At 30.9% G+C, this 13,567-nt stretch overlaps 1 protein-coding gene across 1 annotated transcript; it reads left to right on the plus strand.

Annotated features, from left to right (window-relative positions):
- Positions 1–465: 465 nt before the first annotated feature.
- Positions 466–12,678, plus strand: LOC143069663 (N-alpha-acetyltransferase 40-like). Its single transcript, XM_076244421.1, has 9 exons — positions 466–594; positions 1,816–1,860; positions 4,268–4,318; positions 5,172–5,224; positions 8,352–8,447; positions 9,401–9,559; positions 10,863–10,946; positions 11,764–11,841; positions 12,316–12,678. Exons 1-9 carry the CDS (start codon positions 589–591, stop codon positions 12,488–12,490), a joined length of 747 nt encoding a protein of 248 aa, XP_076100536.1. The 5' UTR covers positions 466–588; the 3' UTR covers positions 12,491–12,678.
- Positions 12,679–13,567: the final 889 nt, after the last annotated feature.

Raw genomic sequence — 13,567 nt, forward strand, 5'->3', positions numbered from 1 at the left:
ACCATCAAATCCCCAATTGATGCCGTCGGAGCTTAAAATACAATACAGTTATCTCCATTCTAATGAAATTGACAGAAAACAACGTTAAAACATGCAATTAAAATCTGTCAAATGCCGTCTGCGCTTGCGCGTACGTCCCATAGCATCAATTGTAAATTGATGCCATGTAAAACAGTGACGTTATCCAATCAAAATGAACGTTACAAACGTTGTTGCATTAGAAATACCATTTATGATCATTTATCTGTATTTACTACGAAGTATATAATAAATTAGATTATACGCCTTGTTTTTATAAAACCGAAAATCAACCTTTATTAAGCAGGAAAATTTTCAAAGTTGACAAAATATTTATAGCATAGTATGATAAGCGTACACTATGATTCCTTGACCTTTCAAGACTGAATAAAATCTGTAAAAAAAATTATAAAACCTCCTCGAATTCCGTGGCAAAAAAACTTGCTAACTTCCAGTTTTGTTCCGAGTTTTAGGAAATGAAGTATTATCTCCCCTTGTACAACAAAATTTGCGGGAAATCACAGTGCCAGTTGACAAACTTAAACTAATAACACGCTTAAACAGTTAAAAATGGGTGTAAGTTTAATTAATCAATATCGTTTTAAAGTTTTTGAGATAAAATAATATTGGCCTCGTTGTAAACAGTACATTCTTCTTCCTTTTATAACTAGAAAGTGTGGACATCAGGCCAAAATGAAACAAAAAATAATTTCTCATTGATACATCGTATGTTTGGGTTGGGACTAGTACTATTATATTTGTGATTTTGTCCCAAGTTTAATGTTCCCTTCTTAAAAACAGGTCAGGAATAACCACCAATTGATGTATGACATATATTGGTATAGACCAATTGAGGTATGAAAAAAATGAGTAAAAGCTACAGATTCTCAATTTTAAAGTGCAATTTAACGTTGAAAATACATGTCATGTACATGTATGGAAGTTCTTTTAAAAACAATAAATTAAAAGTGCATGTTATTATTCAAACGGTAGCTAACTCTATTATGCCATATCTTCTAATTTAAAAGGAAAACTGCAATATGGGAACTTAGTTCTGGCAAGTTATAAAATGAAATAACAGGATAGGGAATGTTCACTTAGATTAGGCAATGGAAAAACTAATGTAGAGGGCAGTAGGTCTTTTCACCACAGTAAACCACTGCACACTGCCGAACACCACTGAACACCCCAAAAGTTTATTATTTTGTCTTTTATATAATATTCAAGTTATGAATTCAACAAATCAGAAGATTAATAGTCCAAATATCTACAGAAAACAGAAAGGAAGAGTCTTTAACACCCCACTTTTTGAACTCCGCAGTCCCCTATGGACACCTCAAAAATATTTTTTCTTTCCATTTTTTTTTCTTCCTCATCTAGTTTATAAAATAAGTTTTCCAATAATAAGAAAAGAGACAAACATCAAAATCTAACCGTTGAATAGAGATCGAGGATACTTGAACTGATTACTAATATTATGAATATATTATTTTAATAACACACACAATGTAATCCAGAAAGTGATGAATCCAGAGACGTTTTTCCTCATGTTGATTAGCGATTTAAACATAAGTATGTTGCCCATAAAAATCTAAAAATTGATAAAAAATATACGTAATTAAATTTATTTTATCGTTTTATAGTATTATATCACAGTTTTTCTTAGTGGTTGGTGTTTTTTTTTAGTGTTCGGTGGTGTACAGTGGTGTGCGGTGGTGAAAAGGCCCACCCTGTAGGGGGTGCTTTTATTTTGTAGCTGAGTTTATCAATGTCATAAATGTTAAGATTTTTTTTCAGAGAAAATCAGATAAGTCAAAAGAAAAGAAGAAACAGAGAAAAGAGGTAACTTTCTCATTAACATTTTCATGTACAGAATTATGTTAAAATAATTATATGATATACATGCAATCATATAATAAATATATATTCAATTATTTTAGCTAAAATTAAAACATCTGTGGTTTTACAGAAATGTTATCTTTATATGTGTATCAGTAAATTCAATACTTACCATGCTTTATTGCTTATTATTACTTTTATACATAGATAGGAAATAGTTTTGTTTTTTGAATTCATATGAAAAATTCTGAAATCACGGATAATGCATATATGGACCATAATTTGCTGTTGGGCTCCGTTTCCTATAACTAAAGAAAAGTGATAAAATTTGAATTACTGTAAGAAAAGTTGTAACTACATCTAAAGATGCCATTATTTTTATTAACATACAAGTGTATGCTACTCTTCCCTAGAAAAAAAATTGAAATATACGAATTTCAAAGATTCTACAACCGTATTTTTGTGTCGTTTCTCGCGTTACTTTATGCTTCCGAAGAGCATAACGCTGACTGATTTATAGATAATCGTCACCGGCAAATTCGTAACTTTTGCTTTCAAATAACAAAGAACATCGACCAATAAGAATAGTGAGAAGAAAATGCCGAGAACTATAAGTATTTATGTAGCAGATGTAAGAACAGTGGCGTGATTTTTGTGTCCGATTTCGTAACGCAAATTTTAGATGATGTAATCTGCTTTGTTGTAATAGAATTCTTAAAAACAATATGCAAATATGAACTCTCGCGAGATGTTCAAACAGGTAAATCAGAGATGATTTACATTCTTGTTTTGATCTTCGTAATAATTAAGTAAGAAAATGACGTTATCGTTATGCGTTACATTTCACACGAAACAGAAGTCCAGTTATTTATTAAAATTGTTTTTGTCCTTAAGTTCTAATCATTTCCGGTCATACGTGAAACATGTGATCACGCCCTTACAGCCGGACATACGATATACTAGTTCTAAACATTGTTTTTGTTTCCAACGGGATGTTAGCAAACATAATCTGTAGACTTGTTTCGACTTGTTTAAAAAAGGAAAATACAATTTTTTGAAAGAGATTGCGCCGGGGGTCTATTATTATTCCTATGTGCATAATGTTACATACATTCTTGTGTGAAAATAAATGCCCAATGACTTGACAAAATCGATTTCAAATTTGACCGACGTTTAAACACACTACGTTTCCCAATAACGATGTAAAGGGTCCTTGGAAAATTCAATCGAAATTACGTCTCTTAACATGGTGCCGATGTTCGTTGGATTGATTTTGCTTCAGCAGTAAATATTACTGGATATTTTAGGTGAATAAAGATAATTAAATGAAAATTGCATGTTAATATACCGTTACACTAGGAATGTACAAAGTTGGTAACTTTGTCACAATTTTTAATTATTTTTTTTTATTCATGTTCTGCAAACACTTTTCAGAAACGCAATAAACTTGTCAAAGGAAAAGTAAACTTTTACCAGGCATGACTTGAAAGGAAGTACTTTATTGATTTTAGCCCACTAAAGTAGGTTAAAATGTGGAAACCATGTAGATGGTGTACAGGTCACAAATATCACATGGTGCCTATTTTAAAGATTTTAATTCCAATTTAAAAGTTTTTTTCTTTACTGGATTTAAAGAATTTTACATTGCCAATGATTTGGAATAAATTTTATATAACTGGAATTTCAAAACCAAATATAAATATATTTTTTTGGCCAAAACATCAAGATACAACGATTATGGTATCCTGTATCAATGAAGAAAATATGGAAAATTCTGAATAAATGGTACTAATTGTTTTCAAAACAAGCACATATTTAGGAGTTTTATAATGCTGTTACATTTAAGATGGATTTTAAGAAAAAGTATACTGTTCAGATTATTTTAAGCAGATTTTGCAATAAAATAAAACTAAAAAAATGCTTTCGGTTTCTTATGGTTTCCTGTCACGTTTAAAAAAAACTTTAATATAACATTGAAAATAGATTTTAAATATTAACATGAAGCAAGTAACACTAGTAATGGTGTTTATTTATGCCTTTTGAATTATATTGTGCAAAATAAAGAAAATAAAGATTGGTTTCCTGTTTGGTTTCCTGTCACGTAAACGGTGAATCAAAATGTATTAATTTTTTCTCGAAAAACTCAATTGTTCCATTCATACTATTCTAACACCAACACAACCCACAAAATAAAAGTTAAAATTTTAGAACTTATAAAAAAGGATACAAAAAGAAACCAAAGGCCGAATACCAAATTATGGTCCATATATAGATGTGCAGTTAAATTGGTTTTCAAAAGGGCCTTCAGCCACAATACAATATTTTGAAATGAAAGTGAATCATCTGTATAGTAATGTTTTTAAGTCATGTTAGTGTTTTATTTTCCTAAAATATAATGATTTTCTTTTAGGAATCAGCAAAAATGGTGGTGTCAAGGGCAAAAGTTGATAAAGCAAATAAAGTAAGTAACATAGATAATAATCAAGAATTTTGAAAATCTTGAAGTTATTGAATTTATTAGAAATCGGAATTTATTTACCAATTTTATATAATATATAGGAAATTTAGGATCCATTGTTGAAGACTGCATGTTTGGGTCAAATGCTTACTTTCTTCTATGATTTGATCCTTGAATTATGAGAATGTAAAGCATTAGGCTGGAAACCCCTTTTTATGTTTTTTTTTTGAGATAGTGTGCCCAATTTTAAGTTACCAGGTATATTGTGTAGGTGTCAAAAAAAAGTAAAATCACAAAAATACTCAACTCAGGAAAATCCAATCGGAAAGTCCATAATCACATGGCAAAATCAAATGAAAAAATGTGTAGCTGTCAAATTACCTTTTATCATGTTCTCTTTCACTGTTCATGATATGTGAAATCGTGAATCATACACATATAAAGATTGTCTTAATAATTGGTAAATAAAACAAAAAGCAATATGGGATGAGAAATTGCAGTGATCAGTGGAATAATAAATTATGATAATTCTATTCATCATTATCTCTAAAGCTCTGAATAAATGGTAGGAAACCTACAAATACAAAAATGTTCAATCAGAAACACAGATAATTCTATTTAATCACATATCATGAATGCAAAATATATGTGTTGATCTGATTGGTGAATTTTTCTCGACAAGATATAAGATATATATATCATATGTCATGTATGTAGGAAAACGACATAACTCGAGGTGAATGCAAATAATATGCACCAAATTAAGAAAAGAATTTATCAGTTGTTTAACTTTATATCTTGTAGTAGTTCTTATTTTCATAAAATTGTTTTTATATATAATTTTTTTCTAATACAGGTGCCAGACCCTATGGATTTTGTGAAACCATTCAGAAAATTTGATAGAAATGGGTAAATTAATTAATTTAAAAGATTTGTATTATTTCTTCAGAAGACATTAATTTGTGCATCCCATTTATTAAATTAAGCCACTTAAATATTATTTCTTATTTCTGTTGTACAATTTAGATAGTTTCAACCTCATTTTAATGTCTTATTCCACTGCATAGTGTTGCCAAACAACCTGTTGTCTTTATTTTCATCTCAATTTGCTTTTTTATTTCTTTTGCGCAACTCAAAAATTTAAAGAAGGGATATTGCATACATTATATTCTACTCATACATTTACCAAGAAAAATGAAACCGGCTACTTGAACAATTTAAAAAAAAAAAGCCAGATCTAATTAGTGTTGTTCCGATGATTGGAATAAGTCGGAAATCAGTTGGTTGGGCCTGGCGATGTCGATAATCGATTGGGATTTTGTTTAATCGATTGTCGTTTAAGTTTCCGGACTTTTAGCTTATCAACTTCCGGTCCGTTTGCGGTTTGCATTTTATATGCGCAGTCAAACAAATAATAACAAAAAATATCAGGATTGATGACAATAACAATGTCAAATATCCTATAATGAAAGACATAGCTAATTCCCTTCTTTATAAACGTGACAAATGCATTGACTAAAAATATTTGCAGATTGATCATGTTGATGGAATGCTATTTAAAATTAATAACTTTGTATGAAATACTTTCTTTCAATACCGGTACTTGTTACTTGCGAGCGTACATAAATGATTTTAGACAAAATAATTTCTTTGCTTCACTAGAACGTGTTGCAAATTGCCTTTTATTAATGTTTTATCCATTTGTAGCATCAAAACATCATATTCCTTTCCAAATTGCTTGCCAAACATCGTTTATTTTTGTAAATTTTCCGAAATTTTTCCGCCATATTGAAAAATATAAGAATCACGAATCGGATACGGTTCAACTATGTAATAATTCTGCAATTAAAAATTCAGACGCACGAATGACACAATTGACAGAAAAATAATGATCACAAAAGTAAAAAAAAGGCATTCTACAAGAATTAACAGACATAGGCTTAACCCCTTTGTTTACTGTATATATTGTAATGTAAATGCATTGTTTTACTTTTTTCTGTCAATCTTAAATTTCTTAAAGTTAAAAGCTTCATATATCTTTTCTTAATTGTTTATACAGCTATGTTATTGAAATTGTACTGTGAGTTACACCATTGAAATAGAAATGTTAGTGTCACTGATTTCATTAAAAAAAGGGCAAGGTATTATAATGCGATTATAACCGATAGTCGGTTGGTTGCTGTCAACCGATTGTAATAGATAATCGGTTGGTAATTTCAACCGATTATCCAACACTAGATCTAATATACAATTGTTTACCTGCATGTACCGGTATACACAAAATAACATAAGACATGTAGATAGATATACAAAAAACCACAGAAACTCTAAATTCTAATTGAAACCATTGTCTTTGATATTAAAAAGAGTAAAATTTTGCCAGTGTTCCATAGAAACTTATATCTATAATACTAAAATTACGAGGTCCAATTTGTCAGCCATCATCACGTAAAAACGACGAATCACAGAATTCAACTTTATATATAACTAATATAGTACAAAGGTGTAGATTAAAAATTACACCACTCCAGGCCCTTTTGTTTTCCACGTAATTAATATTGGCAATAATGAAGAAGTTCCGGGTCGAGTCCGCTACCGATACCAATAATATATTCACCTGTTACCTATTACCTTATCTTTACGTTCCGCATCTGACAGGCGCACCACCAAACGTTGTATTCAGCATTAATATGCTATACACGGGTCATAACCACAGGGTTGACACTACTAAATTGTCAACTTGTTACCTATTGTAGTATTTTAATCAGTTAGACTTTCTAAGATAACAATACGAATACTAAAAATCTGGACTAAAAATAAGGCGTATAGGTACAGTTTTCAGTTTGTTAGTGGGCATGACATAAAACAGCGAGGCAAAGAATTCAACTTTACTTATAACTTATGTAGGACAATGCTGTTGATTAAAAAATACTCCATTCCAGGACCTTTTGTTTTCCAAATAATTAATATTACCAATAATTGATAAGTTCCAGTTCGACGGGTTCAAACAGAAAGACTTGAAAGCAGAGAAAAACTGTGTATCTTATAATCGGCATGACTTTAACAGATGACAATACTAATACTAAAATAAGGCTTGCGCATAGTTATATACTTTAATTCAATCACGGACCCGTGATATCACTGGTGTGTTCTAGTAATACATGTATATGGCACAATTGTTTGTATTCAGTATGAGGAATGAAATAAATACTGGGTGTTCATCTGTCCTTTCATTCCTGTATATACAGTTGAAAGTAAAATTTCTAATAGTATTCCAGTCTGTGTCAAACTGTTTTAGGGTTTGTCTGACCGAAAGAGAAATTTGTATTTTTCTACTATATATTTAACCAAAATATCTTAAAATTTCTGTCTATCTGAACAAGTTTTTGTCTGACATTATGTTGGTCAGACAGAAATTGGGATACACTGGTATTCTTTTTTTTTCTGAATAAATGAACAGATTTTCCTGCAAATTGCTTTTGAAACAAAACTTAAAAGGCAAAAAGATTTAAATAATATTTGTTTTGAATGGTATAATTTTAGGAATACTAAGAATAACCACAATGTACAGTCAAATCTGTCTAAGTCAAATGGAAGTATTTGGCTAATAACCATAATGTACAGTCAAATCTGTCTAAGCCAAATGGAAGTATTTGGCAAATAAACATAATGTGCTCTTGTATTATTTTAATTTTAGTTTCTTGTGTACAATTTGGAAATTAGTATGGCGTTCATTATCACTGGACTAGTATATATTTGTTTAGGGGTCAGCTGAAGGACGCCTCCGGGTGCGGGAATTTCTCGCTACATTGAAGACCTGTTGGTGACCCTCTGCTGTTGTTTTTTATTTGGTCGGGTTGTTGTCTCTTTGACACATTCCCCATTTCCATTCTCAATTTTATAATGTACAGTCAAATCAGTCTAAGCCAAGTGGAAGTATTTGGCTTATCTTAGATTCAACTCATCCGAGTTTGAGACAACTTGCTTCCACTTTAGTCATTGTAGTGGTCATTTATTATTATTCTTTTATTTTCAGATTGAGCTTGACCATTGAGTTTAAACGTATAACAGATATGAGTGAAGAAGAAATACAATGGGCATTTGACCTCACAAAGAAAAATATGCAAACATTGTAAGTTATTAATAGAACATCGTAAACTACAGATCAGGTAGATTTTGTCATGTCTATCTTCCTGCCAAAGACTGACCAAACAAATTTAACTGCAGATTGAAAAAAAATATATTGATTATGAAGCTTAAATCATTTAATTCATTGCCAACACTTGGTTTCCATCATATTACATATTTAGAAAGCAAATCATTTGATTAAGTTTACAACAATTATCTTTAGGGTATCTACTTCAATTTTTTTATTTTGAAAACACAACTTGACCAGCAAACATTTCCATTGTTGAAAAATAAATAGAACATAGGAGTAGCTGTGTGAGGCGTTTGTTTCAAAATCTAATTAGTGTTAAAATTATCAATAAGTATAACCATTGTTAAAATTATCAGTAAGTCATGATCTATATACCATTAAATATTTATGGCTATACCAGAAAAAAATGTAGGGAGGGGGGGGGGGGTTGGAAGGCACATTGTATTAATAATACATGGGTGATGGGTATCAGAGCAACTTTTCACACTATAATGCACTATAATTCTCAATTACAAATGTCTGGGTAGCCGTGCTGACAAAAACTGCCTTCCAACCCCCCCCCCCCCCCATACATTTTTTTCTGGAATAGCCCTTAGCAAATTTGATAGTTATTTACAATTGTCTAGAAACTGTCTGTGCTAGATGAAAAATGTATATTGCAGGAAATGTTAGCATGAAAAAATCTTGATATAGGTCAATATGTCCCAAATGTAAGGAGTTATATGTATGGGGAAAAAAATGTAAAAATAACAAAAATACTGAACTATGAGGAAAATTCAAAAGGGAAAGTTCGTAATATAATGGCAAAATCAAAAGCTCAAACTCATCAAACAAATAGATAACAACTGTCATTAGAAGAATTCTCTGTCTTGAAAGAATTAAAGTGCATTTCTAACAGCTAATCTGAAGTTGCACTTACTTTACAGATATGAAGAAAGTGAATGGGGATGGAAAGATAAGGACAAGAGAGAAGAAATGACGGAAGACAAAGCCCTGTATCTGATAGCAAGAGATACTAATAGTAAACCTGTAGCATTTACACATTTTAGATTTGATATAGAAATTGATGAAGAAGTTCTATATTGGTAAGAGCAAATCAGGGATGGGGTTAATTCGTAATCAGTTGTAATTGATTACATTTTTTTCCAGTAATTGACAGTTATCTGTAACAGAAGACATTTTTGATTTCATGTAATTGTAAAATAATTGATGGCAGTAAAAACTATGATGTAATCATCAATTACTTTTCTCAGCTAATACTGTTAGTTTATGTTTTTATATGACTGTCTTAGAGGTGATACATTATATATAATGTGGTTTGTATACAGGATTTTCTTGCTGTGGACTCATTGTTGGCCATTGGCTGTTTTCTGCTCTTTGGTCGGGTTGTAGTCTCTTTGACACATTCCCCATTTCCATTCTCAGTTTTATGAGTGTCAACACTTCATACAATAACTCAAAATTGCTGAAACCAATTCTTGAGATATTCATTAACACAATATCAGGATTGATGGAAGAAAGATCTCTTTCAAATTTTGTCATACTATCATTATTGTTAATAATCTGCACATAGCAAAATGGACATTTGCACAAATGTTGTACAAATAAATCAAATGAGTTTGATACTTTAACCTGAAATTTAATTCCAGGCTACAACTAAACGCAATCTCTCTTTAAAGTTAGGTGGTAGGTCAGCAACATAAAACAATTCTAATTTATTTTTTCAGCTTTCTTAAGTCCTGTTGTATCTACTGTGAATTCCAATTATCGTGGATTGAGGAAAACTTGCATGTTCATGGATACTTAATTTCGTAGTTTTGCAAAAGTCTGCATACAAGCCTATAGAAAATGTGTTAGTTACATTTCTTGCTTGAGTAAGCTAACTTCAGCTTTGCAATGAGGTTCTTTCTGCATGGGACAGATAAAAAATGTTCACTTGACTCCAATCTTCTTTACCGATTGTCAGTTTTACTAACGAAGTTTAGGTACTCCGGCTTCCACCAATTTGAACTGACAGCACAATAGTGATCAAAGTGGTGTTAAACACCAATCAATCAGTCATGTTATCAAACAAAACCTTTTGTAAAATATTTCCTGTGTTGTTGAAATCACAACGTCCTAAATGGTTGGCTCCTAAATGGTTCATGGCATATGACTTGTGTGGATAAACAATGGAGGGTTTTGCATGCATGTCAATTTGTCATTAACATACCGGTGGACATTAATATAGTATGAATGGTAAAAAATACTTAATTATCTGTTGTTGAGCAGGGTTTTGTCAAGAAGTATCAATTGTTTTTCTGAACTAGCACATTTCTTTTTTTTCTCTAAGGAGCATGCACATGTTTATACATGATATACTAATAATTGAATCTTTCATGTTTTTAGCTACGAAATCCAAGTTATAGATGATGTCAGAAGAAAAGGCATAGGGAAATTTATTGTACAGATATTAGAATTAATGGCATATCAGTAAGTATATCTATCCTGATGTGACAAAGAAACCAAGAGCTGTTTGTTAAATCAAGCATCAAGAAATATTTGTTTTCAAAATTGCCAAAAGTTTCCTGTTAAGTAAATTTCCAAGAGTTTTCTCCCTTTAAATAAGGTTGGTATTGAGAAAGTCATTTTATGTTTTTGTTACTTCCAGGCTTTCAGTTAAAAAGTAACAAATACAAACTATATCAAAACATAAGAAGAAAACTATTATAGAATTATTATGGGATAGACATGTCTATTGCTGTAAATAATATGTTTACATTTACATGTCTTCAGCTCTATTTGGCACTCATACCACATCTTCCTATATCTAAATACATCTTTTGTTCACTTTGAATTGCAATACAGGGCATTGTATACTGTTTATGAATTGGTATAGGCAGTGTTATCACTTTAAACCATAAAATATTTTAAGGATTGTTAAATATTATCTCTATTTTGTAAGTTGGCTATTACCTTATTTTGTGAGACAGCTATCTATATCTAGCTTCTCAAGAATTCAGAACATTATTCTCAGTCAAGTAGGACAACTCAATAATACCATTAGCTATACATGTCATTGACATTGCCTTGAAAAAGAGCAATACATAGACTATGGTCTTTTGACTGGAAGAATTTTTTGGCTGCATCACATCTGTAGGCTATCATTGTTCAATGAGATTATTGTAGTGAAACTCTCCCTCTGGTTTTAAAAAACATACATAATCAATAATTACCAGTTAAATCTGGCTCCTGTTAATTTCTAAGATACATTACCATATATTGTAATTTCTTATTCTTATTTTTTCAGCACAGAGATGGCAAAAGTGATGTTAACAACATTTAAACATAACAAAGTGGCTCAGGGTTTCTTTAAAAACACAATGAAGTAAGTTAACAACATTTAAACTTTATAACAAAGTGGCTCAGGGTTTCTTTAAAAACACAATGAAGTAAGTTAACAACCTTTACACATGACAAATGGGCTTATTTAACATGTCAAAGTAGGTCAGTATTTCTTTAGACATTTCAACATGACAAAATGGCTGAGGGTTTTGTTTAAAAACACAATGAAGTAAGTAAACAACCTTTAAAGATTTTTTTTTAACTGTTATAGGAAATGTAACATATCAAAAATTTAGAAAGCAACTTTTAAGTTTTGTGAAAACGCTATCCCACTTAAATTTTCATAATAAAGAAAACATTGAAAAACTTTCTGAATCGACAGTATTGGGTTATGATTTTACATGTTACAGGTTCATTACAAAACCATTCATCTTTATGCATATATTGTGTTTGAATTTTACAGGTACATAAAAAAAAAAAATCATCTTTATTAATATATTGTGTTTGAATTTTACAGGTATGTCATAGATGAAATCTCACCTGAAGATCCATTATTTGAGGAGGGCTATCATTATGAAATACTCAGTAAACCAATCAAACAAAAGCCAAATAAGACAGGTGATGCCAGTAACAGCCAATCAAATAAAGCTGTTGTAGAACCAATGCAGACGTCACCTGTCAAAGCATCGTAGCAGACGCTTGAAGATCTTATCTGATTGGACAAGAACTTGAATGAATATTCGTTCCATAGACAAAATTCACTCAATATTTAACATCTATAGATGGTTGTGATATTCCGCATACATTAAGATGCAATTTTGTAAGAGCAGTGTATTTCATTGATCATGTACATTTCAAAAATAAAATTGTTACATTTTCATGATGATTTGAAAGAGAATAGGTCAATACGTCAATCACACCTCCTGTTTCCTAATTGCACCATATGCTCAGTTTAAGTTACAATGGTTATCTATATGTGTTGTATACAGTCACTTTACCTTGTACATGTCCATCTTTCACGACTTAATTTTCTTTTATCATTGGATGTGTTACTTTTGTGTGTTATGTAAATAAACTGTAATCAGCAATAATGTTAAGCAGAGCTACAAATAAGTCAACATGACCAAAATTGTCAATTGACTCCTTAAGTAGTTCTTGCCCTTTATAGTAAATTTTTAACCATTTTTCACAAGTTTTTGTCATCCTTTGCTGAAATCGTCTCCTGAAACTATATAGACAAATTATATCAAACTTGGCCACAATCATCATTATGATATCATTATAGTATTTAGTTTCAAAACAAAATGTGTCCAATGACCAGGTCAGCCAACCAACATGGCCGACATACCTTAAAATAGAACAAAGGGGTTAAATGCAGTTTTTGGCTTATATCTCTGAAACTAAAGCATTTAAAGCAAATCTGACCTGGGTAAAATGTTCATCAGGTTAAGATCTATCTGCCATGAAAATGACCCTGCCATCCAACCAGCAATACCCTACGAGTTATATATAAATTATACTGGAACAAAATGCTTACTTTATCTTTAACTTGTCATGATGTAAACTTTATAACAAATATCTAGTCAACAGCATTGTGTATTGCACAAACTAAAAAAAAACGGGGTAAAAATATTTTTTTTCCGGAGGAGGTCAATTCGCATCAGCAAAGTGTTTTGCACAAAAGCAAAAAAATAATATAAAATTATAACCAATTTGCAGTTCTTTGACTACAGTTATTCTATGCCAGAAACCTATTATGTGTCAAAATG

The sequence above is a fragment of the Mytilus galloprovincialis genome, chromosome 3 (genome assembly GCF_965363235.1).
Source record: "Mytilus galloprovincialis chromosome 3, xbMytGall1.hap1.1, whole genome shotgun sequence".
NCBI classification, from domain to species: Eukaryota; Metazoa; Mollusca; class Bivalvia; order Mytilida; family Mytilidae; genus Mytilus; species Mytilus galloprovincialis.

Bases quoted from the DNA above. Each gene is read 5' to 3' on its own strand.
- LOC143069663 (XM_076244421.1), top strand. The intron at 4,319-5,171 runs GTAAGTAACATA...TTTCTAATACAG, and splicing joins AAGTTGATAAAGCAAATAAA to GTGCCAGACCCTATGGATTT. The intron at 11,842-12,315 runs GTAAGTTAACAA...TGAATTTTACAG, and splicing joins TTCTTTAAAAACACAATGAA to GTATGTCATAGATGAAATCT.